At 40.0% G+C, this 27,785-nt stretch overlaps 2 protein-coding genes across 5 annotated transcripts; one reads left to right on the top strand and one right to left on the bottom strand.

Moving 5' to 3' along the window:
• Positions 1 to 6: 6 nt before the first annotated feature.
• Positions 7 to 16,595, bottom strand: pds5a (PDS5 cohesin associated factor A). Of its 4 annotated transcripts, none has more exons than XM_087799655.1 (33): positions 16,465 to 16,595; positions 15,513 to 15,665; positions 10,082 to 10,285; positions 9,865 to 9,951; positions 9,696 to 9,793; positions 9,311 to 9,437; positions 8,423 to 8,503; positions 8,176 to 8,316; positions 7,989 to 8,104; positions 7,411 to 7,505; positions 7,185 to 7,330; positions 6,876 to 7,027; positions 6,687 to 6,800; positions 6,480 to 6,561; positions 6,360 to 6,408; positions 6,048 to 6,187; positions 5,736 to 5,851; positions 5,368 to 5,473; positions 5,101 to 5,261; positions 4,862 to 4,985; positions 4,621 to 4,779; positions 4,454 to 4,522; positions 4,227 to 4,363; positions 3,544 to 3,667; positions 3,089 to 3,293; positions 2,903 to 3,017; positions 2,695 to 2,827; positions 2,497 to 2,616; positions 1,231 to 1,293; positions 997 to 1,148; positions 812 to 929; positions 517 to 743; positions 7 to 363 (listed from the first exon to the last, which is right to left on the bottom strand). In XM_087799655.1, exons 2-33 carry the CDS (start codon positions 15,624 to 15,626, stop codon positions 360 to 362), a joined length of 3,879 nt encoding a protein of 1,292 aa, XP_087655781.1. In that variant the 5' UTR covers positions 15,627 to 15,665; positions 16,465 to 16,595; the 3' UTR covers positions 7 to 359. The 4 variants fall into 4 exon arrangements, with proteins under 4 accessions (XP_087655781.1, XP_087655802.1, XP_087655786.1 ...); XM_087799676.1 differs by having other exon boundaries at positions 517 to 737; XM_087799660.1 differs by having other exon boundaries at positions 16,372 to 16,485.
• n4bp2 (NEDD4 binding protein 2) lies at positions 14,512 to 27,325 on the top strand. Its single transcript, XM_087799627.1, has 17 exons — positions 14,512 to 14,569; positions 18,174 to 18,417; positions 18,829 to 19,669; positions 20,051 to 20,175; positions 20,262 to 20,350; positions 20,561 to 20,637; positions 20,708 to 20,848; positions 21,221 to 23,442; positions 23,509 to 23,600; positions 24,377 to 24,422; positions 24,539 to 24,651; positions 24,985 to 25,109; positions 25,615 to 25,741; positions 25,866 to 26,039; positions 26,160 to 26,328; positions 26,594 to 26,717; positions 26,813 to 27,325. Exons 2-17 carry the CDS (start codon positions 18,183 to 18,185, stop codon positions 26,856 to 26,858), a joined length of 4,746 nt encoding a protein of 1,581 aa, XP_087655753.1. The 5' UTR covers positions 14,512 to 14,569; positions 18,174 to 18,182; the 3' UTR covers positions 26,859 to 27,325.
• Positions 27,326 to 27,785: the final 460 nt, after the last annotated feature.

Here is a 27,785-nt window from a genome sequence, read left to right as displayed (position 1 = left end):
GGCAGATTTTGTTTCTCTCAACAAATTTAATAAACATCAATCAAAACCAGATTAAAACCTTTGTAAAACCGTCAGCTTTTCTTTTTCTTAAAAATGCTCCAAAAAAAAGAAGCGAAAGGAACATGAAAGGAGAACAACTTAAGTAGTAAGACCTACATACAATGGGCTTCAATTGTTAACTACAAGGTGTTTTAAAATCATCTAAGAGATCAGTTTTGTGTGTGTATGTGCGTGTGTGTGTGTGTGTGTCCATTAAGAAAGGTCCATGTGTCCTGGAAAGCTTTAAGAGTCATGGTACAAAGACTTGGGCAGTTTCAGGAGGAGTCCGCCTACAATTCCTCAACTGTGGGTTCATCAGTTTACCTGCAAGACAAAAATCAAAGGCATTTATACACGTTTTTGAGACTTTTTCTCAGACTGGTTTGCAGCTTAATGTGACACAAAGTTCACCCATTTGCACTCACTCACATTAGTAATCAAACTGTATGTCAAGAAGTTCTGGCGTATGGCGCTCACCTCTGCAAGTCCATCTGTCGATTGGTACCTTCCTCGCTCTGTTGTTTTGAAATCTTGCTGGCGTCTGTTGAAGAGTTGGACTCCGCCGCTCGCTTCCTGCCTCGGCCAACTCCAGTGGTCGGCGTTGTAGCGCCCCCTGCCTTGTCAGCTCCTGCTGGAATTTTTGGAGGACGGCCTCGTTTTTTGGCCGGAGACTTTTCACTCTGTGCTCCGTCTGCTGCCTGCATCTGAGAGGGACGGTGAGACAACGCTCTGCGAACGGTCCATTGACGAGTGAGGGTTGATCCGCGCTCACCTTCTTTAGGTCCACCTTCTTCACCTCCACTTTCTTCACCTCCACCTTCTTGATCACAGGATTCTCGTTGTTTTCCCTCGTCTGACTGGCCCCTGATTCTGCATGTGTGAGGCTTTTACTGCAGAAGAGAAGAATGTTAAGATGCAAGGGCTCATGCTTTTCCCGTTGGTTCCACATCGTCCTACCTGTTCTTGTTGATGGTTGAGGAGCTGAGCGGAGAAGAGTTGCTGCTGGCGTTACTGGAGGTGTCTGAGCTGATGGTGGTCGTCTTAAAGATCTTTCTCCCCTGGATCATGATTGTTTTGTTTACCGTCGCCAACACTGGAGCTGGTTTTGGCTGTTTGATGAACATGAGCTCTGGTATAATATGCCGACCTTGACTGACATTCAACACAAGAGTCATCGTTTCAATTGTTTACCTTTCCACTGAGCAGGGTTTGCTTCATCTCCGCTGACAGATACTCTTTATCGTTTTTGAAGTCCTGTCCGGGAAAAGGCGTGTTTAGAAGTCAGTTTGAAATGAATTAAAAAAAGCTACAGAAAGTTATCCACAGATCTTAACGGCTGTCTTTCAGTTTATTAAGCCGTGGACTATTTGTGAGATTTCACCATCAATCAAAAGGTCATATATTCAAAACTTCACATGCAATTTTCCCTCTAATTGTTTTCACGTCCGAGCAAACACATCTCCCTGAGCGGTCTCTTGTACTATTGTGAGCAACATCAGACGTACCTTAGTCAGGCTATCATCACTTCCATTCAATATCAACGTGGAATAATTATTGATCCTAAACCTCATCTTTGACAATTATTTACACGTATCCTAGCTACAATATTATGATTTAATTATCAGTTTCTCTAGATTCTACATTAAATGATGAATGAAACTGGGTGACAATTTAATTTGGCTCAAACATGACACTTGACGGCTCTTCTTCACATAATGATTTACAACTCGCGCTGGTCTTCAAACTGACTAGCACCTCAACAAAAGCAGGCCAACCTGATGGTCGCACCTAGTTTTTAAAATGCTCTGCTACTGCCTGCTCACAAATATCAACTTCAGCTTCCAACAAACGCTGCTTCACGGCCATACACAGATGTTGGAGCGCCAGTGAACAAATACAATATACTGTAAAGACCAACCCACATCTTCAGCCAGAATATCAGCCAAGTGCAACTGCGCACACATGCAGTTCAGATGAAACATCATTCATGTGGAACCACGTTACCGACTAAATATTTAATTTTTACTGTCAGTACTCTCGTGACTCTCGGCTTGATGCTTGACCAATAACAAGAGTGGGTGTAGTTATGGTAAACAAGGTTTCATCTCCAGAAAAACAAAGTGATTTCAGTGGGCGGGGCGTAAGCTCATTTTCTAACGTAAATATTTCAATGAAAAGAGAGTTTTGTACAAACACATTGATGAGTACAATAGAGGTCCAAGATCAAGTTAAGAGACATTTAAATCAACACATTAGCCATTCTAGGAAACTTCCGCGTCTATGAATTTACGATGGTTAAGCATTAGCTGTGGTCCTTATTTGTTTTGGTTAGCAACAATTATCAAACATCACCATGTCAATCAGCATTTGTGGATCTTCCGTGTGTACAAGTGTAGTATTTGTAGAAGCCCTTTCACCCCATTTAGCAACATACGAGAGTGAGAGAATTTGAATCACCTTGTCCTGAAATAGGAAGAACTTGGATGGTAGAACTGGTTCTTTTGGCGAATCCAGATGACAAGCAGTGCTCTTGTTGGCGATGACGAAGAGAGCCACATCAGAGACCACATACAGCTTCTAGAAGGCCAAAAAACAAACATTAGGAGAAACTACACCTTAAGGTGTTCTACGAGTATCATGCTGCTGCAAGTCTACCTCGTTTGATTTTGTGTCTTCAGGACATTGTGCGTCTTTACTCTGTTTGATGTTCTCAACCATCTTCCTGAGAAAAGCATGACTGTTGTTCTCGTTCTTGGTCATCAGCACCTCCAACATGAACCACAGGCACCTGAGAGTTTCCCAAATGTCAAATCATTTCTGCCCTCACGGCAGAATTGAGCACAATAAAGAAACAACAACTCACTCTTTCACATCCTTGAGCTGATCATAATCCTGTGGTTTTGTGAAGTCTGGGTCGTGAGCCAAAAGGTGGATCATATAGGGAACGACATACTCGGGTAGGAGCGACACATGTTTGTCTTGGATAAAAACACACAAAAAATTAATAATTAGTACAGTAGAACTAGGAAGCATCTTTATTGACCCTTACCCTGAGAAATTTGGTTTTGCTTAATATACTCTCTGCGGACTGAAATGTTTTTGAGCAGGCACTGTCTGGCGTGGGCACGACGCTCCTTCACTGGGTCTTTGGCACACAAAGCAAAGACCCCCAGATACTCAAGAGGCAGCGCCAGCTTGGCAAGTGCCACATGCAACTTTTGAGCGAAGATTTGTCGAACTTGGTAGCACTCGTCCTAAAACATAGTAACAAGACACATTATCTTTTCGGCATTGAATGTTCAAACACCACGAATAACGACATGGATACACTAAAATTAATTCAATTTAACTGATCAAATTTCTCTTTACAATGAACAAGAACAACTATTTGATTTAGTTCATTACAAACATAGACGCTGAATCTTTTCACAACTCTAAACACTTTCATTTGCTGTATTGAGGAAATGAAGAAGACGATGGAGCTAAATAAACAACGTGACTGACGTTTATAACGAGTCCACACAGTTGGAACTGCTCCGGGGTGATGATGTCATGGTAACAAGGCTCCTGTGCCAGCTTCATGATGGCTCCCCCTGCAGCCAGTCTCAACCTGGACATGTCCGACTTACTTTTGTAGGGGAAGAAGAACACAAAACAAGAAGTTTTTAAACATTGCAAGTAAGCTTTAAATAGATAGAAAGACTTAATCACACAGAAAACAACACATTTAAGTCAGTATAAAGAGATTAAAAGTATTCATTCTGACTACAAAAACAAAAAGTGCTAGACAATATTACACTAGTTTGGGGTGAAGAGAACACAAACCACTTTTACTGAAGACTCGTGAGAAAATTGGTCAAATAGTCACAAAAAAATAAAAAATAATGAATTGCCTTTTAAAGTGACCTACGATACCAAAGCACTACTTTTCCGCTTCTGCTTTTAGCATTGTTATGATCTTTCCAAGAGCTTTTTATATTTTATAATCTTCCAGTGTGTCACACAGATGAGGTAAACCTTGGATGAACATGAAGGAGACTTTCTATTTTTGAAGCTTAAACAGTAAGACATTTCAGAGAGTCACTACATTTAAACGTCTGGAATACTGGAAATACAATGATGTCTGCTAATAAATGTAGAAATATAATAGCACCTTCAATTGGTATCTTAGATGGAAAATAATTTACCTGATCTTCTTCTGCTCCGTAAGGTCTCCCTCACTCACCAGCATGGCAGACAGCAGGCGTAGTGTGGAGTTTGCAGACTTCGACTGGTTGTTCTTCATTCCTAACAACCATCGCACCAGAAGCTTGATGGCCTGCACCTAAATGCAAATCAAGGAGGATAAGTCAATGTCCGTCAAGGGCGAGAGAGCATAAACTGAATAATGCAGAAGATTAAATGTAAGTCAGACCTTCGCTAAAACCTCTGGCGACACCTCTTCATCAGTCGTCCAGAGCTTCCCATTCTTGTTACCAATCGACTAAATACAAGAAGAAAATATGTTTTAAAAATAAAGAATCAAGCTTTGAAAGATGCGCCTTTATTCCTAAATAATATATGCTATATGACTTAACACACCCTGTCATTCATGAGCAAGTCCTTGACAATGAAGTTGGCAACTATGGACTTCATCGGTGAGGCAAACTGATCAGGGGCCAGCATGGAGATGTGTCCCAATGACACGAGAGGGGTGACGAGTTGTTCGGGGACATCTGCATTCAGACTCCGGGACAATGGCTAAGGGATTTTAGAAAACAAAAGACAGTTAAATACACTTTTCTGAAAAGTGTTAAAAGGCTTAATTAGATATACGGGTCACCTCAAATATCTGGGCCAGCTGCACCTCCTTGTTGTTGAAAATTGTGTAGATGCAGTGTACAGCCTGCTTGGCCTGGTGAGGCGTGCCCCTCTTGGCTTTTTGATGCAGGATGGGAATAAGAGTCCTGTTAACAGTGAAAGGCAAAACACATCATTGAAAGCACTTGGAGATACATTTCAAAGATGGACACTTGAATGTTTATCTCAAAGAAAACACTTTTGTAGGACGACGCGACCTACGATCTGATTTGTGGCAGTTCCGTCTCAATCTTTTGACCAGTGTTTCGAAATATCTGGATGGCAGCCTCGGACACTTTGTCATCTTCCATCTTCAAACACTGAAGCAAAGACTCGTACGTTTCTGCTGAGTGGAATGACGTAGGGTGGGTGAACGACAGGACCTGGCGAAGGAGGGCACATGTTGGTCAATCTTTAACACATGAACCACAATCGCTGCATACAGATGTTATTTTACACATCATTTTAGACTCGTTTTAGTCAAGGTACCTTAAGGAGCTCTAGTCCTGCACGGATGGCTGTGTCCGGTGTGACTCCTTCATCATCGTCGTCTGCCGTGCCCTCAATTGACTTATTCAACAGTTTAACAAGAGCACTAAATGAAAAAGACCGAAGAACATTTAAGGGAAAATTCAGTATACAAAACCTTTATATCATATTATATGGCAGAAGAATATTGTGACACACGTCTGACTTTTCGTTAATACAAATGCAATTATTAAAAAAAAAAAACTCATCTTATCTTCTATAATATTACAACATTAAGAACGTGATGCTATATTAAAGAGTATAGAGTACATCTTTAAATAAAAATAAATTGTGATGATATGTGGGCTCAACATGTTGTCAATTGATACCTGATAGCCTCAGAGTCGATGTGAACAGGAGCGATGCGTTCTAGCAAGAACTTGACCATCTCCAGGAAAGGATTGGTTGGCTGTTTGGGAAACGTTAACTTCCGGGTGATCTCCCTCTGTACAGATGGGAAAAAAAAAGGAAACTTGTTGTTGCCACATAATTAATTTACTGATGCCTTAAGTAGACTTAATAACCACTTTATGTCTCTAAAAACAATTATTTTGTAGCACAAAACCATACATTTTAGAACAACATGACAATATTAATTGTTTATTTATTTAATTAATTTATGATGGACAAGCTATGCTCACCACACAGATTTCCGCCTGCTTGCAGGAACATGTCGGACTGATGAGTACATCCAGTTGTAACCGTAGTTTCTCATCTTCACCAAGCACTTGGTTGAACTTCTTCATGAAGTCCTGAGCCTTTCCTGCATCTGGCAAGTTCTCTGAAAAATGCAGAATTTGCAATTTAAGCTTCTAAATGTTGGTTAAATCTAATGTCATCAGAAGAGCACATGGCAATGCTGAATTACACTTTAAATAAGAATCCATTTGTAAGCAATTTTGTCAACAAAAAAAAATCAGTATTCCGTTAGAAGTAATACAATTGTAACTTACTTGCAATATTCATAAGCTTCCCGAACATAGCCGTGTTATTTGACTCGGACTGTGGGAGACAAAAACAAGGTTGACGTTGAAGAATAAAAAAGATGAAGTGCATTTGTTGTGTCAACACACCACAGGCAAATTGTGAAGGTCCAGCAGCTCTTTGACCAGACCTCTTAGCATGTTCTGACACTTCCACATCTCGTTCAGAGCCCTAAAGAGACCAAACCATTAAAGGGGAAACAATGAATTCATGTTCCTGTTCAGAAGGCTCATCTAGAAGCAGGTCACTATAGTTGTGCGAAGGTAATTCATGCTATGAGGTGTGAGACCACTCACTTGACAGCATTCGTGTCCAGACAGGCATACAAGTAATAGAGACACTTCATCTTCTCTTCCGTGTCCAGACTGTGGGGAACCATGTACTGGGCGAAAATCTTCTCCACTAATAACCTGGAGAAAAGAAGATGGTAGATGAGATTTTAGTAAACAATCAGAACATGCGTTTTTTTCTTAAGGAAATCTCACTTGTCATCAATGCTGTTCTGATAATAGATGTGCAGCAGCTTGTCTTTTATCCAGCTGATCTTCAGGGCCGTCTCTTTACCAGCTTCATGGTGCAGACAGTATTTCTTATAAAGCTGAGCCAGGCCCATCATAGCCTCCTTACGCACACGCCACTGGACAGAGAAAATTTGGTAACACTGTTACAACGATATCCAACCCTGAAGCTCATCAAAACTTAAGGCGACGGTATCTTTCTCTTGGAAAACCCATCAACAAACCAGTGGAGCTCATATTATAATGACCATATTTTTTAACAAAATAAACCCTCACCCTTTTGTCCAAGGTTCTTTCTCTTACAAATCCCAACAATTGATCATTAACCAGATTTAGGTCTTTCTTCCCAGCATTAATGATGGTAACAATGACATCATGGCGAATGGCCTCCTCTGGATCGTGGGACCGCACTTTTAAAAATTCTGGTGATACAAGCAGATTCATGCGTCAGTCAAATTAAAATTTAACAGTAACACGTGTACATTTCAGACAGAAAGCTCACCTGTGAGGTCCCTGGCCAGGTCAGGGTGGTTTATGAGGCAGTGGCTTGCAAATTTTACACACTCAAGACGAACTGGAACGTGTATGTCATTAAACCTGGGAAAAGAAAATCATTTTTTGTTCATAATCGTATTCCAAAAATAATTAATACAAGCAGTTTACTCATACTAAGGTGTAACATTTTTAAATGTGAACGTACTAAAATGTGTTCAAATGTTAAAACGTGTAATGTATGTAAATGTATTAGATTACAAAACGTGCATAAATGTTGTTTAAAACACTCGCAATAAAAGTTTCTGATTCTGAGCCCCACCCACTGAAAAACTGTTTTTCTGGAAGTGAAATCTTGTTCGCCATAACCACACCCCCTCTGCTTTGAAGAGTGAAGCCTTTATTATGTCAAAATGGGATCTGCTCTTATATCCTCTTGTTTGGCGAGAACTTTCGGACGCATCAACAGAAGGCAGGAGGTAAATATAATGTGTATGCGGAGGTGAGTGGCTACTTGGAAAAGTACAGAACACCTTGCATCATCTAATCCAATTTGAACAAGACCAGATGCTTTTCATTGGAACGTACCTTCCTAGGAAGCACTGCCACAGGGGTCTGTTCTGTGACGCAAGCTCAGAATCTTTAGCCCCAAACAGCTTTGCAAGCAACCGCACAACTGCTAAGCGTTCTTCTCCATCATTACTCTGCAGGGAAGAAAATCCAGATATCAAATACTGCTGCTTGTTATACCAGATCTGGGTTACTTGATGTTGACCTTGAGCTTGAATTCCAGCTGTGGCATGACCGAGGTGAGCAGCATGGGATCAATAGAGAACAGTTCTTGGATGAGGTCGAAGACGTGCTCCGAAAGGTCACTAACTGAAGACTTGCCCATCACCAAAACCTGATTAAAAAACTGAGGGCCAAAGCAGAGTCTGACATGAACACTTGGAAAGGCATTAAAAAACAGCAATGGATACAATTTATTTTAGAAACAGGCAAAAGCACTTAAAGGGACTTACATTTGCGATGCAAGTCTCAATAGTCTGGACAGTCCTCTTCAGCAGCGTCTTGGCGAGGTCATATGCTTGCTTGTTAAGATTCTTTGAAAAATAAATAAATATTTTAACCTCTTTTTGGCCGGTGCATTTTAAAATAAAACAAATGCAAACAAATGATACAATACTTTAATAGTTAAAAAAGGTTACCAAAAAAACAATACACCACAAGTTGCACCTACCATTGTGAGGAATTATTGTCTAAAAAGTAGAATAACTACCAATGTATGTAAACAAAATAGAATATCTGTCAATCAGTCTGTTTGTCTGCATGATCTACATGTCTTACACTGGCAAAAAAAAAAAACACTGGCAAAATTGCTTGAAAATTAGTTTTTTTATTGAAACTTAGACCATGTGTATTACATAGTAATAGCTATGGGCGTCATAGCTCAGATGGTAGAGTGGTTGCCTGCAATCCAAAAGGTTGCAGGTTCAATCCCAGCTCCAGACAAGCTTGTGTCGTTGTGTCCCTGAGCAAGACACTTTACCCTGATACACTGATGGCAGATTCGGCGCCATGTGGTGCAGCCTACTCCCATCAGTATGTGTGAATGGCTGTCAAAGCGCTTTGTGACCCTGGTCTAGAAAGGCGCTATATAAATAGAGATTATTATTATTATTATAGTTATTAAGAGAGTTAGATTTCTACTACTTTTGCCAGTTGTAAGGGTGTGCAGAGGGAGATAGAAGCATATATATATATATATATATATATATATATAAAATGAGAAAATCAAGATCAAGCGAGCTTTTGCCCTTCTGCTCCACGGGAGGTTTCCGTCCTCCCTGAGCTCGCCTTAGGATATATATATATATATATATATATTATAAACATGGATGGTATTGTACCTTGTGTGCTGGGATCAGGTTAATAAGGATGGTATCCAGCAGTTCCTGTGTGACACCATCTCCCTCCATGATGATAGAACTCATCAGATCCATCATGTGCATCTGCACCTTCTGATTATGGCTGTTACTGAAACAAGAGTGCAATGCAGGTCATCACAATGCTACATTGTTTAATTGGATTGCATGTAGAAAGTTCAAAAAGGTTGTGCTTTTTGTTTCTGGTTTAAATTTATGATTAAAACTAAACAAGAAAAATGGATTAAAAAGAGCCAAGGTAAATAAAAATGCATCATTGGAAAATTAGCTGCATGTATAAATAGTAGCTAATGCCACAAAGCAAGTCATTATTGTTGGAGGGAAAATAGATCTGATAAGGGGTCCTTACTTTATGACGGAAAAAAGGGTTTTAAAAAGCTGAATGAAGATCTCGTTGCAGTCTTCCAGTTCAAAGCAAATGTTGTATGATTTCACCCACGCCAAGTTCTAGGAAAGAAGATATAACATGTTAACCAACAAAACAAAACTCTATTTTTCCTTCTTAATATTGACATTACCTCCAACAGGTAAAAATATCTGTTGAACTGAGGGCTCTTTGTGTCTTCCAACCCTTTAAGCTGTCTGGTGATGAAAAGGAATATATCCTGGATAGAAAACAAAATATTTATCAGTTATGCTGACCATTTTCAAACATTCTCTCAAGTGAACAAAACTCCACTGCTAGAGTCAGCCGACAGTGGAGTAATGTAACAATTTTAGATCAGTGGTTACTACCTTGAGTTTGTCATGAGAGGTGTACGGAGCCTCTGGCGCATAGATCCTAAAGATGTCTGCTAAACAGCAGGCAACTAGAAGCCGCACATCTTTATTGGGGTTCCTGAGAAAGAACTCTGATGCAAGATGAAGCGCCAAGCCAAGATATTGCTGCTTCTCCTCTTCCGAATCCTGATCCATGTCCATGTATGTCTTCACAACCATCTATGAAACACATCAGCATCAACCATTAGAATTGGTTAAAACAGGGAAGTATCTTGACACGCTACAGCATCCACATAAGTGTTCTCATGTCACAGTCAAACACAGGTAAACAGCGATATCAGGCATTTAGACACGACAACCAAGTGAAGTTGGCACAATACTGTAGGATTAATCTTGCATGAGTAATTTGAAATGACATGAAAAAAATATTGAACTATTAAAAATCATCATTATGATCAGGGACTTACTGCATGTTGCAGAGGAAGACATTTGTAACATGCGTGTGAGTCAGTAGAGTGTAAGCTTTACATTAGTTACCATTTTAATTCGTAGATGTTATCCATAGACTACCAACAGGTTTAAACTTAAAAATGCCATCAGGTTGTCTGGATGTTAAAGGAACCATTGTCCAACTAATGATGTGTGAGAAATGAGTAGAATTAGTTATACATGTCGTTTGTCCACGACTTAATTGCCCTTTATCCACAAAAGAAATCAAATACATGTCACCTAAACAACATATTTTATTAATACTTTTATAACTCCTTAACCACAACATTGGTTGGGCAATGATCCTACTACAAGCTTTAGAAAATTAAAACTGGTACATTTTTAAACAATATTTTTCACGCAATATCTTAATAATAATCTGATTTTTTTCTCCAGAAATATTGGAATGCTCCATTTTTTAAAATAATATTTAAATAATAATTAACGAATATAAATCAAATAATAATAAATTAACTAATATTCGAGGAAAAACCTCCTTTACCTCAGCATTGATAGGCACCAATGTCACATCACTTATGTGATGAAGAACCTGGGTATTGATCGAAAGTTCTCGATAATGGTACGGCTCCAATTCCTCACACTACCGGTTTCTGTACGATACCTTTTTCGATACCAATTTTGTAAGATCAATTCATAATTTTACAGCATCAGATTTCCACTCCAAGGTATTTTGCTGCACAAATAAGTACTAAATGACTATCATGTGCAAAAGAACACTCACTTCCAAGTAACAAATTCATATGACGTTCACTGCCTTTGTCAGATTTTCCTTCAGGAAATTCCACATATAATCTTGTTTTGATCTCACGTGGCCACAAAAGAACCAAAGTTTGATACATAGTCCTATCCCTGAAGTCCCTACAATTAAGAGTTTTGGAAATGCATAGGTTTCATCCAACTTATTTTCTTCTTCAGATTTTCATTAAAACATAGTTATTCTTTTTAAACCTTATACAGCCTTTGGGTCCGAGCGAGCTGGTGGCCAAAAACAAATTTTTAGGAATCTGGGTCAACCACCGCCCTGGCTTCCAGAAATGCATATGCAGTGGCGGAGGTCGCTCACCTTCACCCACAGGCCGCATAAGAGTTAACTAGCCTAAAGTCAACCTGTCGCTTGATGCTGACAAGTCAAAAATCTAACCCGAATTGCTCGTTGAGTTTCTAAGGATGTCTCCGTTGGTTGACACATTCAACTAAATGACAGGCCTTACATAAATTAACTGAATTTCTAAAAATATTTTGACAATCCTAGCCCCGCTATGGGCTATCCTGATGTATTGGTAAAAGCAGTGCATAAGTGAACTGAGACAGTTGAATATCATTAAATTGAATAAGTATAAAAATGTCATTTCTGGCTAGGGGTAGTGCAATCAAGGTACATTTTATAATCTGTAATGTAATCATTTAAGATCACTACAGCCGGGGAGATTGAACGAGAGTGAGAGAAGGCAGGAAGCAGAAGTGGGGGATGGGTCAACAGAAGCAGCAAAAACATTCTGGAAAGCTAGCTTCATTTGAATCGTTCCTCACACCACCATTCGGCCTCCCTTGAAGGTAGGAGATAGGACAGTGGGCCAAGACCAGAGAGAAAGGATTTAAGGGGTTTTGTCATGCAAAAGCGCAGAAACCACTGACAACGTCATGGTGGCATTATTTGGTATTTAGTAGGGATGCAGCCAATCCGATATTAGGATCTGCTGAGGTGTCGATGTGAGCGGATGTTTGGAGAAGAAATCGAGCTACAAGATTCAGCACCACTAACTTCATTAAGCATCTAAAGTCGTAGCACGACAAAAGAATTTAACAGTACGGAGAAAAAAGAAAGACGAAACAAAACGAAGCAGTTCACGTTGCTGTTCTGTAGAGACGAGAGAAACTTCAAGTCACCGCATGAAATTCAAAAATAACAAATGTTTATGTTCGTCGTGTTGACGCTGACTTTATCATTGGAATCTTCCTTGGATTTGCTTACATAATTTGTTTTGATCCAGTATATGATTATACTGACTGCTTCTTTTATTTACATTTATTCTCAAAACCTTATTAACTTTTAAGAAGGGATGATAATTTTATCTGGCTTGTTTATTCTAAGTGTTTGACAAAATTGTTGGTTCTGGACTTTTAGTGTTTACTTAATAATCTCCACACTTGCAATGTTGTTTGCACTTTGTTCCACATTATCACCCTTAGTATTTTGTGTCACCAACCTGTCAACGTCACAGACCGTCTACGTATTTTTTAGGTTATAGGGAAACTAACTTTTTTCTTTTTCTCTTCTCAAAATCTATCTATCTTTCTTTGTGGTGATACCTTTATTAGTTTGTTGTGTGGAAAGATGACGTGTGGGTGTGATGACGAATACATTCATAAATTGGTTGATCTACTTCTAGTTTTAGTAACACTAGGGAGAGGGGGATGAAAGACCAGTGTAGGTATCAGAAATAATAACTTCGCTGCAGAGGAGGTTCTGTGAACACTGAAGGGAGAGCAAGAGAATAAAGAGTTACAATAATGATATGGGTTACAAAGCTATATATGATGTAAATGTAAGAATAATTAGGTTGAAAAGGTTGTAGTATGGAGGTTTGTGTATTTGGAGAAATCATTAACAAATTGCAGAAGACATTTTTGACATTCTGCAATATTGCAGAGCAGTGTTAGTATTATTAAGCTCTATACTAAAGGTTGTCACTTTATAATGTTGTTGCTTTTAGTATTTTGTTTCACCAACTTTTCAACTTCACAGAAAAAAAGTTTACAAATTATTTTTCTTATTTCCATTTCGTTCTCAAAATACTGGTAAACAGTAAACACTTTATGCATATTTATTCGAATAAATACCATATTATTAATTCTATATCTAGAAATGTTTGCCATTTTTATTAAAAGCATAATCAGCTTTATTTCACAAAAGGGAATAAAGTTAATATTTTAACACTCGGTATTGGATCGGTATCGGCTGACACAAGCCGGATCGGTGCATCCCTAGTATTTAGCAATGTATGCCGTCATTCTGAAGCATCTGCTTGTAGACACTACAACAAAGTACACACACAGCAATGATAATGATGCTTTTTTAAGTCAATGATGGCAAAAATAGTGTCGTTGACCACTCTTTTCTTCATGATAACGAGTCTATAACAAGCAAAAAAGGGCTCTCGATGATGAAAATATGACAAGGGTTAGGTTGTCATTGCGGAGACATTCACACTGTACATCTGCTACAGATCATCCGAGCTGAGAAGTTTACTGATGAAACTACTCTACCTTCTTAGGATGTATAAGGAATAACAAAGAGGAGGAGTATAGCAGCCTGATAAGTGACTTTGGGGACTAGATTGGGAAAAAAAAGTTTGTAGACCCAAGTATGTCAGTGGTACAATCATCTGCACTGGTCAGTAACACAGAGACAACATCCCAAGGACTCATTCATCCTTTGCCTCAACAATTAGTACATCTTTCCCTACCCGAAACATTTTAGGGTAGGGGAAGGACTGCATGAACGGAGTAGGGATGGAGGAGATGCGGCTGACCATGAAGTACATGCATCCTATTAAAAATGTTGACTGTAGTGTAAAGTACATTAAGGTAAGGTAAGGTAAAACTTTATTGATCCCTCAGGAGGTCTCCTTCGGGAAATTGTTTTTTTTTGTTCATTATATAGTATGATTTATACTTGTATTAGATGTCAGCCATCACCTACACACCGCTCTCAGTAAACAGAGAAGCGGAGTAATTGAGAGGCCGCTCCTCATTTCAAACTCTAGGACGCCTGCTTTTGTACTTTGTTCTTTGCCCTTTGTTTGTACTTTGTATTTCTGTCTGCTGCTATGTAGTGACTGAAATTCCAAATTCCCAAAGGGGTGAATAAAGTCAAAACTATGTGTATGCTCTTCTGTTCTTCAGTTGGCTGCTGTGTGTGATTGGAGGTCCAATTTCCCAAAGGCAGGGATTGATAAAGTACTATCCATCCATCCGGCATCTATCATACAGGTATTATTTCAAAGATAAGTTACAGTAACTTTTGTTTACATATCATATAGTTGTACTACTCGATGACTGGCTTGCGATACATTTATTAAACTAAACCACAGAACTGGGGCTACCAACAGGCTTAAGCTAGCTTGGTTACAGTTATGTCAAAAAATTAGTATGTGGGTGATCTGTTGGAGGGACTCTGTGTGTGTGGTTGATGGTAAACAACAGATATATTGCAACGTTTACATGAGATTTAAAAAAAACAAAAAAAAAGTATGCTTTCTTTGCTTGATACATTGATATCCTATAACTTGTTTCTTAACCAAACATTTATCGTGGACCATTTATTTCTTTAGATGCGTCCTTATTTGCAAATTGACTGTCGTCATTAGGAGGTTAAAGTGTTCAATGATATTTACGTTAAAAATGTATTCTGTACTTTACTTCTAGTCTACTGACTCCTTCAAGAAACATCTTCAGACATTCTTATTCGTGCAGGCTTTTCCCAGTTTTTCTTGGATTCCTGTGTCTGTCTTATGTGTCTTAATTTTTTCAGTATATATTTTAACTGTGTATAGTTTGTGATTGTTAAATCCTGGTCTAGAAAGGTGCTTTACAAATAACCTTTACTTACATACATATGCTTGTTCCCTTCATATTACTGTTGTCCTATTCCCTTTCAACTGTTGAGGTGACGTACCATCTTACTCTTTGATACATTTCATTTAATCAACCAAAAAAAAAGCAGCCCATAGACACCATCGATGATCGCTTCGGACATAGTTGTGCCTGTGAGGGATTCTCATTGCACATTACAGTTCATTATGATGTAGAAACTCATACCTACAACAAAATATTTGATCAAAATATGTGATCAAACCAGTGAATGAAAAAATAAATAAAGCAAAAACACTAGCGCAGGCAGGCTGACCTGATATTAATATGGGATTCGAGTTACCTTTAGACGTTTCACCACCTCCTCGTTGTTAATTTTATCCGTGATTTCCTTGACTCCTGGCGGGTAGACGATCTTGCTGTCACCCGGAGGCTTCTGCTGCTGAGGGAACTCCATGCTTGTTGCTCAGGTGTCCTCACGGTCTTCTACTGGCCTCTATGGGTGAGAAAACAAAAGTTCACCCCAACCATGCTAGAGCTTCTACCGAAAACACAATTTTAAACAACGGTCCCAAACGCCCACCGTCAAATAAAAACAAAGGAATAAACACAAGTGGATTATTTTATCCAACACAGGAATAACATGATGAACTTTGTCAGGAACGTGGTTTTTAAAAATCACCATTTCGATGATCATTAGCTTACATCACAGCTACACATCAGGAATGAACATTTTCTTAAACGCACAGCTATTAAACTCTGGGATTCGTTGTTTTTTGAGCGAAACATTGCGGAACATCAAGTCGAGGCGATGCGAGCGCGGTGTCATGTCGGGAAGTAAGTTAGCTCCGGCGGGGAACACGGCAGCTAGCAGCCAGCATTTTGCGGGAAGTGCTGTTAGCTCGGTGCTAACTCTGTTAGCTCAGTGCTACTTCTGCTAGCTTAGGCCGCAAACTCTCCGGGCTCCCATCACATCTCTGGCTCCAGACCGTCCCCCGCTCAAGTCAACTACCCCCGCAGTTTTGGACTCAAATAGATCCACCCACCGACTGTGATCTCGCTTTTAAACAAAACAGCAACTTTGGCAAGTCCCGGGGTCGACGCTCATTTTTTTTTCTAACTGTTTTCTGCAAGTTCGCTGCATCACTCGGATCTCACAGCCGAAGAGCTGCTACCGTCGTCCGAGTCCACTCACAACTTACCGCCACAGATGCTTCAGAAGACACTCAAAACACATGCAAAATGTATACATCCTCGGTAGTCTGTTGTCCCGCGGCGCGTTGGTTAGTATTTACCTCTCAGTAAGGCCGTTTTCATTCATTAGTCTGAAACAGGTTGGTTTAGTTTCAGCACAAAGCTCTGCCCGTCCAGTAGGTGCTGTCTGTGACGGCTAACTGTGGACGCCCCCTGCAGTCGTGCACGGGTACTGCAGTAACATTTACATGGCGGGAGTCAGAAAGAACAGCAACGTCACACTTTTTTTCTGTCACCCTGCAGGTCCAAGACTCATCTAGCTCTACGGGTTGAGGAAGTATTAGAATAGACCCATCAATCCATTGTCATCCATTTTTCTAATATGGGAAGGATAAATGTATAACTATCAATACATTTGTTTGAGGTTAAACCCTAGTGAAGGCATCGAAAGTACCTTCTATTGGACAGTCTGATACAGGGAACTATAATGCTTCAAGGGCCACATTAAATTCTGTGAATGTTGTTAGGGGCCATCAAGCAAAAAGAAAGACGAAAAGAATCCCTAAAATAATAATAAAGAGAAAATAAGTAATTTTTATTTGTATAGCGCTTTTCCAGACCAGGGTCACAAAGCGCTTAAACAATCAAATTAAATGTAAGTGAATAATAAATACAAAATACATTTGTTAATGCATTAGTACCATTTATACATGATCATACTTTGACATTACAAGGGCCGCATTAATACAGCCAAAGAGCCGCATGTGGCCCCCGGGCCACTTTGCCCAGGTCAGGTCTAATATATTATACCTTCTTCCTTCACAAGGTCTCTGGGGGGGTTAAGCAGGATATGTGTGATTCTGATCTCACTTCCTTTGTGTGTTAAGAATTTAAGTTAAATTGATACAATACAAAGAAACCATGTACATGTTTCAATAGTGCATTTTCTTTATTGAAACTCAACATTGTTATGTTTTAAAACAATTTCTGAGTAAGTAAAACCCACAAAGTATAATTGTTTAATTTGATTTCAAACATGTCTTCACAATTCAACATTGCTCTTTATTTAAGGAACCAAAATAAATAAATAGTGTTTTAAATTATGGATGGTTTTGATATTGCTCATCGTTTATTGTATGATGCCTTTACATTTATTTGCACAAGCATATGAAGAAACTGTCCTTTAAAAAAATGCTCTGAGTAAACGATGTACTTTTTGTGAACTGAAGGGATTGACGAAACTATTCCAAAGAATATCAATTTGAGGTTCTATCTGTCTATATGGTCTTTTTGGTTAAACAACAACAGCTACTAAAACATGTACATAGCATCTGAGGGTCACATGAAATATAATTTAAACATTACAATAGAGTATTACACGTTTACATTAAATGGAAAACTCTTTCCTTTCTTGGTTAGACTGGGAAGTGCTGTAACTTTTTCCACATTTTATTTTACAAATAGATGTTAGTTTCACAATGACAACATCTGCAATATTGTGCATATTAACCTTTCTCCCCCTTCTCCTACCCCACCACCCTTAATACAAGGGGAAAATATTCCGAAAGATTAGAAATAGAATCATAAATAAACCAGTCACATTACTCAACTATGTACAAATTAAAGCTTTTATTCTGAAGCCACTGTCTAAACTTCCGGTTTCAAGACTTCCGGTAGACTATCGCAGCCTGTTTTTGTCACCACTTTACAACCTTGTGTTCTCGCTGCTTAACCACTCGTCACGTGTCCTCACCTGTCCACCGGTGTGTCTGTCAGTGCAGCCGCAGATGACTACATGTCTCGGTTCTAGGTCGGTGGGATGCCCCGAAGAAAGAAGTTGGGTCAGAGTCCAGCGAGACCCACCGGACCAGAGGAGCGAACCCTCGGCGGAGACACCAACTGTCACCAGGCTCAGAGTCTTGACAGCGCGATGGCCACGAACTCCTTCCCGAAACTGAGCGTCCACGAGCAGATCGTGAGGAACATGCAGGAGATGTTCGCTAACGTGGATCCAGAAGTGATTTATATCGTGTTGTCGGAGTGTGATTTTAAAGGCGAGTGACCGCTTCAAGTCTAACCTGCCGCGCCACTTTGTTTACTACATGTTGGCTAACTTCACAGCTCAGCTCTCATGTCTGTCAGCTAGACATAGTAGTTGTAATATTTGTATTATTAACATGTGCAAGGTCACTTAGCTTATGGTTGTGTGGCAGAAGAACAACAACATGTTGGTTTACATTGTAATCGAGTCTTTTAAAACTGTACAGTGGTGACATATTTCATGGACTATTAGAATTGTTCATTCTTTTATTACACTAAATTGTATATTTAATGTCACTTATTTGTAGCATGGTATCATACTTAAGTCATAGTAATATAACATTTCTGTGTTTATTTGTTTTGGTTGATTGAACATTAAGCTACAGAGAATTATTTTAACCATGTATTGTTTAATATGTTCACAGTTGAAAATGCGATGGACTCTCTTCTGGAGCTGTCCGTGACAGTCGAGCCTCCCCCCACGGTTACTTCTACAGTTTCTGGATTCGAACATACGGCTGCAGTCCTGCTCAACTCTCAACACTCCTCTCAATCCTTGAGACATCCTCCTGGTCCAGCAGAGCCCTGCTCCTCTCCACACCCCGATGTGGTCACGGATGAGCTGGACCTACTGGTTGATAAAGAGCTTGAGTTACTGACGGCACAGCAAGACTTGATGTCAGAAACTTCCGTAGATGAGTGTCCATGTGTTGATACACATACTAACTTCTTAGTCCACACTCCAGAAAAATCAAAGCAGGATACTTCAGAGATGGATTGGTCAAGCCAGGTGACGCAACCAAGTGGGTCTGCTTCTAAACGCCAACTTGAAAATCTGCTGACTAAGATTCCTGTGGAGAAGGTGCAGGATTCTTTGGACTTGGCATCAGGATGTTCTTCTGTGTTCCAAGTAGCCATAGACCAAGATTCAGCTCCTGATAATACTGCATCAGTGCAGCCTGAAGTAAGTCTGGGACGAGCAGGACCACAACTTAAACTAACATCAGCTTGGAACCCTGATTCACCAGTTTTTACTCCTAAATACACATCACACCAGCAACCTTCCTTTATTACTCCTGTGGCATCGCCCTACGGCCCCCCGTCATGGGGAACTTGGGCACCTGTTAATTCAGTAGATCCTTGTCCGAAGTTGTGGGCTCTCCCCACACCCCCAGATGTCGCCGGCTTGAAGAGGCTTCGACTGGAGGGGAAGGTCCTCGTTCTGTTACGTGGAGCTCCTGGATCTGGAAAATCAACATTAGCGGGGTCTGTACTTCATAACCTTCATTACCTTCTCAAAGTTATTGATGTGCTTGCTTTTGTCTCTCTGTGGAGCACAACAATCTGCTCCTGTGTTATACAATTGAGGTCTGTAGTGTTACTGCGACCTGCTCTCCCACTGTGTTAGCTGCATAGACCTGGACATGGATATGGCCATATAATCTGTGATTTTACCCGTCTGTGACTTCATGTATTGTCTTCCTGGGACGAGCAAGTTTTTCTATTCTCAACCGCTGGTTCACCTTTTGTATTCTTCTTTTTTAAATTTCACTTTTGTTTTTATGTAACTGATTGTCGACTGAAATGACTTTAAGAGCAGAACATACTTATGGTATGTCCGTTTACATATGCTGTGTTTTTCTGCAGAGCCTTGAAAGAGCATAATCCAGGCGCAGTCATTCTCAGCACCGACGACTTCTTCCTCCACAACGGACAGTACAGGTTCAACCCAAATGTTCTCGGGGAGGCACACGAGTGGAACCACGAAAAAGGCGAGCTGATGTGCTTTTTATTGTCTGGCAAACAATTTTCAAGTTTAACACATTTTATGACAAAATGTTTTATTTTTAACACACAGCAAAAGAGGCATTTAGAAGAGGTGACAACCCAATTGTTATTGACAATACCAATATGCAGGGATGGGAGATGAAGCCATATGTTGCCCAGGTCAGTGTCATGTAAATGTGGAGGTTGGTGTTAAAATCTGTATTTTAAATTAATGACTAAATTTGAATCTGCTTTTGTAAACTCACAACAACAATCTTCAGTCCAAAGCACATAGTACTGGATCTGTTACTATGTTAAAATCACAACGCCAACAGCATTCTTTAGTCACATGAATCAAGAACATGTGGTTAACTTGTATTTCTGCTCCAGGCACTGATTCATAAATACAAAGTACTTTTTCGAGAGCCCGATACTTGGTGGAGGAACAAGCCGAGGGAACTTGAGAGGTTAAACAGAGGAACAATGATCATCTCTTTAGTAGTTGAGCACCAATATATCAAATGTTTGTTATTTCAGGCGCTCCAGACATCGTGTACCAGTGGAAAAAATTCGAAGGATGCTTGATAATTATGAGCGTTTCGTTTCAGTCCATTCAATAATGGGCTCAGCGTTACCTGAGAGTAGACAGCGCCTCCCTCTGGATAACAGAAACCCACAGTGAGTATGGCAAAAATAAAACCTTAAACTAGGGTTGGGTAGTTACATTTCCAATATAATAATGCTGCAGAGAAGAATATTAAAATGTGACTATGCCATGGCATTTAAGAAAGGGTTATTTGATTATACTCACTTTATTTACAGATTCATATTTTAGAAATGTGAGGTTTTTCTGTTTAAGTAGTACATATCTGGGTAGAAAAGTAACGCATTAAAATATAAAAGATACAACTTTATTGATCCCTTAAGAAATACCTTTAGACACCTAATTGTATATTTTAAAAATATTACAATTTCAATATATATGTAATGTATTGTGAAGTGTAGCAGTACCATGTTTAAATAACCATCGAAATGTAATGTTTTTTTCAGGCCTGTTTTGTCTGATACTGTATGTGCTGAACCGCCTGGTCACTCTGGACATACAGAAGGAAGCACAAATTCCCAGCCTCATCTATCGTCTTCTCCTCCGGACGTGTCCTCTATTGTTCGCTCAACTGACGATGCAAAGGCAGAAGACACAGAAAACTTAGATTTACTTGCAGAACCTGTAGACTCTGAGAGGAATGTTTCACTTCTCGCAAGTAACTTGGAGGCAAACCTGCGGATCCCAGATTGCATCGTGGAGTCTGTGACGATTGAAGATCACGGTCAAAATGAAATTCCATTTGCCTTCTCTGGTTCAATAAAACAGAGGGAGCCGAGAGAAAGGCCAAGCCGTAAGTCAGAATTTGAAAAAAAGGATCAAGGTCATCTTATTAAAGATGATAACAACCAATCAGAAATGGATGAAGGACAATTGAAGAAGGTTGGGAATGACGAAGAACGGGAAACAAGCAAAGCTCTGGATTTCGAAGGAGACTGGCCAACTGAAGGAACCCTGCAGCAGCGGGCGGCCAGGAAAAGAGGAGGCCAAAAAGAAGATGTGAAGAAAGGCCAGAACAAACTCACAGGCACGTTAAATGTAAAAGCTGGACCTGATTCCACAGAGTTCCAGAAAGTTATCAATCTCATTCTGACTAGTGAAGAAGACCAAACCAGTTCACCAGCCTCTCGATCTCCAGCAGCGGCAGAGGACTGCTCTGAGGACGACCCAGATGAAGTTAGGGTCGAGTTAGCAGACTGTGCATGTGACGTTGATGCTGAGAAAGCCACTGCTAAACATGTATTGCAGGATATAAGTAATAACCCAGATCCCAGTGCTTTGAAATTAGTTTCACCCAATGTCCCTCTCGTAGACCACAGTGCTGACGCCGAAGTGACTACCGAGCTCAGAAAAGAGGCCAAAAATGAAGATGAAGACAATGGAAGAGCTGGTCAAATTGTTGTAAATAAGAATACCAAAGAAGACATAAATAGTCCCAAAGTGTTTGAGAATGATTGTAGCGTTGAAGGCAGCATGTGTGACAGCTCCCAAGAAACCAGTTTAGATGATCAGGGGCCGAACCTACGTCACGGATCAAGAAAACAACTTAAGACCCTAGATTGTCCAGATATCTCATTAGAGTCTCTTAACAATCCTGATACGAAAGACCTCGATTGCCAAGACAATCCAACCCATCCTACCACCATCAACGCTGGTTTCGCCTGCAACAACGTGCCCGACAAAGACACTGAAGAGCAGAGCTCTCAGACTGAGCCTCAGGACTTCGCCCTCGTGTGGCGTCTGCATCATCAGGACGGGTCAGACAAGATGGACGACCCGGGTGCGAGCTTCTCTGCTGGTTTTCAATTCATCGAGGGCAGTTCTTCACGCTTTGTGCCTCAGTCGACCTCTCAGGTTTACTCTGCAAACATCGAGGTCCCCTACCATGTGGCTCATGAGAAGGGGACACAAGTCGAGGAAAATGATTTTGGATCTTTCACGGACAGACTGGAGAGTCTCCGCATTCTCAGTGGACATTTTAAGCTGGTTACCTTTGACACACTAGAAGACTTGTATGATAAATGTCATCAGGACCTGGAGTGGACCACTAATCTCTTGTTGGACTCGGGGGAGAAGTTTTTTAAGGAAGAGGAACACGTCGATAATGAGGATGTTTTTGGGGTCACCAGCTATCATAAGTCCACACGTTTTAAATCTGATGACACTATTGTAAGATGTGATACACTGTTAGAAAATAGGACGAGTTCAGGGTACGCTAGGGATGAAGACACCATTGAACCACCGACTACTGAGACACTGGCAATCTATGAGTCGAAGGTTGTAGATTGTTCAGGAGTTGAGAAACCTCAAATCTGTGATAAACTAGACGCTGAATCAAACTCAGACACAAAAGTATCTCAAGGTGAACATGGCCAGACTGAGGAATCTGAGAGCATGGACGTCCTCCAGAGTCCTCGAGAAGGCTTCAACGAAGAAGCTTGGAGTGGAATGCTTAGCTGTGAGACAGATATTCGGAGTATAAATGAGATCCACAGACTTTTACAAGAAGAGTTGGAAGAGATTGAAAAAGCAGATAAACAGAACAGCCGCGAAAAACTCTCTGAGAGAAGAAGCGCACACGTCGAGATACGTAGTGTTGAGATGAAGCTGCCAACTGAGGTCGCGCTACAGCTAACCGAATTATTCGGACCAGTGGGAGTAGATCCAGGTAAGCATTACTTAACAAACTTGTCCAAAACCTTTTTTTTGTGATTTCTTTGCTTTTTGTTTCAAGCTTCAGATACTTGTTCCACTGACGAGTACACCGTACAGCTGGACCTGCACCTTGCTAAACTTCTACACCAGAAGTGGAAGGAAACTATTCAGGTAAGATTAAAGTAACCACTTCTGAGTGAACAAGAGGGGTGATCTTTATGGCTTGTTTTTAACCAAAATGTTGGAGTAAAGAACATGGTTGATTGATTTATCAACGGGAACTTTGTGTCATACATTGAGAATCTTGAATTAAACTTATGCTACAGTGACCTGTTATTATGGTTGTGAGCTGATACCTGGTACTAGTGGTGGGTCGATAAAAGTTCATGTTCAATATTTGGGTTTCTTTGGTGGTTCCCAGCCAAAATGATTGTAGAGCAGAAAGTGCCATCTAGTGGCCTTTCAAAATGTGATGAATCCACTAAGCTGAAAGGTAGTTGACCATTTTGGCACTTGCGCTAACATTATCAGTAACTATTTATTAGATTTTGGTAATTTTTTGAATGAACATCTTAACCTTATATTCCTATATTAATGACATTTAAAATCAGAATCACAAAATGTTTATCGTCTGTATTGTAAAAACAACATAGATGTTGTGGAATAGAGTATAGACTGGAAATAAATTCAACATATATTTAAAAATAGTCATATTAGAATTATTGATTATGTTCTTATACTCTTTAGTTTTTGTATGGAAGTTTTTGGAATGAGTTTATATATTAAATATTTTTTAATCACAGGGGCACGTTTAAGTATTAGGACCTTCTTGGAAAGCTCCACTATTCTCCTGGCATTGAGCTTAAAGCAAAATACTTCCCTACCTATCAGAATGTTTTTACCCCCCCCCAAAAAAAGTGACCTTCTGATTGTTTTTATCTATACAGGAACGACAGACACAAGCTGCTCTTTCTTTTCACTTGCTCCAGGAAAGTACGTTTGCAAAGCAACATTATAACACTTTCAAAGGACATTTTACATGACATGAGACGAAATCCTTGAACCCGCTTTCAGATGATAACTGGAATTGTTTAAAACATTTTTCCCAGATTTTTCCCATGACAAGGGGCCGAACACGGATCACTGGTATCCTCCCCGGAAGCCTGTTTCTCTTCGGGACATTATCAAAGAAGAGCAGGCTTTGCAGAGGAACATGGAGAAGGTGAATATGAGAGCCAATACAGAAACGGCTTATCTAACCTTCAATTATTTTTTGCATTAAATGGATATTTTAGGGTGGGTTCAATGGACTTAAATGGGGGATGGGTGGGTGGATGCCACTAAGACGGGGGAGAGCAGTGAACTGTAAGATGATGTAGGAGTCGATCTTCAGAAGGTAGAAGCTAATTCTGCAGTGATGCATCAGATTACAACCCACATCAAAAATGGCTGCTCGTGCTCACACCTGGCAACCCAAATATGAGACAAACAGTTACTCCACATGTGATCCTGCAGCTCTGTGACCTCACAGCCATTTTTTTTAATTCACTTCCAGAGCCGGAAGGATCGCTCGGACATCGATAAACGCGACAGTGCAACGCTGCTGAAAGAAAACCAGCTGTTGGCCAAATTCCCCGCCATTGACAGACACTTCCTCCAGGACATCTTTCGAGACCACAAGTAAGAATTTGTGTCACTATTATAACTAGGTTTAATTCTGTCCTCAGAGAATTCTTCCAACTTATCTGAAGATGAAACCAGAAGCATTTTATTGTTGACAGGTAGTCGTTAAAAGAACTAAAGATAGAGGTTTTAACAGCATAACAGAATAACATGTAGAGGTCAATTTATTATTGAAGAATACATAAAAATGATAAAACGAGATAAAGACAGATGAAGGAACATCATTCTCTTACATTAAGTAACGGTTCCATCAAGTCCAAGTGGGTCAAGATGTTTCATACTTTCCTACCACTTGGATAACCATGACCTTGAGTAATAAAAACCTTCACGGACCATCAATCCAGTGTTAAGCTGCTGCTTTAAATCAGTTTAGATTGTTTGATGCACCTTTTGTGAGCAAATGTTTTCTTGTCCGTGGCCAGATAGATTGATGCTGGACTTGGCTAGGAAATCATAGTTGCAGAATAAAATGCTAATTCTGTTTTTTTTTTTAAATGTGCAGTTACTCATTGGTTCAAACGGAGATGTTTCTTCACTCCTTACTGGATCATGGTCCAGCGAAGACTGTTATCGCCCCAGCCATGCCTCGCTCGGACCACCAGCGGACCGCCAGCAAAGAGAGGGATAAGGTGTGAACAAAACCTTGTTTTAAAATTGAATAATGGATGTAACCGATCGAATCAATCTGGTTTTGTGCATCAGCATTCCGATTTTACTCTCTTCCAATTAAACATCCATTTGTGAATCTTGCAGACCCCACCTGAGTCCAAACCGACAGAAGATTACCAGGACACTGAGGAGCCCCAGTATGAAGACTTCAGGGCAGAGGCCATACTACAGAGGAGACGACAGCTTGAGAACTTTTCCAAAGCTGCTGAAGCTTTCAAACAGGGACGCAAAGATGTGGCGTCATTTTATGCACAACAGGTGTGAATCCAAGCTTCTATCTTCTTCTCAATTGATGCAGTCCTCGCTGAAGGTTCCGGTTCTCTGCTGGTCTGCAGGTGATCACGCTGATTATTAATGTATCACACATTTGCTCTCCAGGCTCACCTTCATGGCCAGAGCATGAGTGAAGCTAACCACCGTGCAGCCATACAGATCTTTGAGAGGGTCAACTCAACACTGCTTCCTCAGAACATCCTGGACCTCCACGGGCTTCATGTGGAGGAAGCCTTGCAGCACTTACAACGAGTGCTACAAGACAAAATCAAAGGTAAATGAACTCACGCTCCCCTGTAGAATTCAAACATGATACAGCATAAACCACCTTTTACTTGGTAAATCATGTTAATATCCAGGGTTTGTTCTACTTTTCCTTCCCTGTTATTGAAAGTCAAGTTGAACCATGGCGCACTTTTTATGCAGCTTAACTAGACAACTTGTATTTCGCCGTAGATGCAAGATTTTTTTGATGTTTGCTCCCTTCTCGTGTCCTTACCTGCATTTCACATGAACATGTCTCGCTCTGGTTTGTGTAGAACACGAGCAGGGTCTGTGTCGACCTCAGCTCTCTGTCATCACAGGAAGAGGGAACCGCAGCCAAGGAGGCGTGGCCCGCATACGCCCCGCTGTTATAGACTACCTCAACAACAGACGCTACAGGTACACAAACACACCTACACACACACACACACACACACACACACACGCAACTTCTTCATCATCATCACCGGCATTCTTCCCTCTTCTCTTCTTAGGTTCTCTGAACCAAACCCAGGTCTGGTGCTGGTTTATTTAAAGTGAATTCTTCCTGGATGAAAGTGACCTCATTTCTATCCGATCACAGCAGCTCAGAAGCCTTAAGGTGTCATGTATGTGGATTCAAGCCAGAATGTATGAAAATCCAGGAGACTTATTTTTAAAGTGTGTAGGTTTAAATTGACTTGACCTTCTTACATAATGGTGCTCTGCCTTTTAAATATCTAAAATGCTGGTGAATATTTCTTCTTATTGTATTTTGTAACTCAGATTTACAGATGAAATCCATGACTAATCCAGCACAGAAATAATCAAGAACATATCTTCATCTTGTCTGTTTTAGTGAGAACCTTCTTAACAGATTTTATCATGTGTATATATTTTTGGTAGAGATGAGACAAATCCACATGTGCATCTTGTATAGAAGTTGTATGAAGAGAACAAGATGATTTATTTTTTCATATTTTTTATTTGCTTTTTACAAAGGACTTGAATAAAATTGTATTTTACTAGCCTGTGTGTATTCAATGTCATCATTGTGGGTTTTTGCAACAATAAAACAATTGTAAAATTTGGATAATTTAACCACGGTACTGGGGAACTTTAACTGGACCTTGAGGCATTTGATACCAAACCACTCAGGAAAGAGAAAATCATTTCTGCTTGTTGATTATTAAAAGGTGTTTTATCTAAAAACTAAACTAAAGACTCTTCATCCTATCTGCATGAGACTCTTGACATATCAGATGCTATTGTAGTAAAAAACGAAAATTAAAGAAGAAGAGTATCAGATAAATTCTTTATGGGGGGCCATCTTGATGCAGAGAAACCAGCCTTCTCTGTTTTTTCAGACTAAATATTTTCATTTTGAAGGCCATTGTGCCATTCTATTTTGCTGTTTTTATCTGCATTCAAAAATAATGGTGAAGTGAAACCGGTCCACGGTTGCAAATAAGTTTGGGGACCCCTAAT

Source organism: Callionymus lyra, chromosome 1 (genome assembly GCF_982586985.1).
Source record: "Callionymus lyra chromosome 1, fCalLyr1.hap1.1, whole genome shotgun sequence".
NCBI classification, from domain to species: Eukaryota; Metazoa; Chordata; class Actinopteri; order Syngnathiformes; family Callionymidae; genus Callionymus; species Callionymus lyra.
The sequence above is the reverse complement of the archived record's forward strand: the minus strand, read 5'-3'. Positions and strand labels throughout refer to the sequence as shown.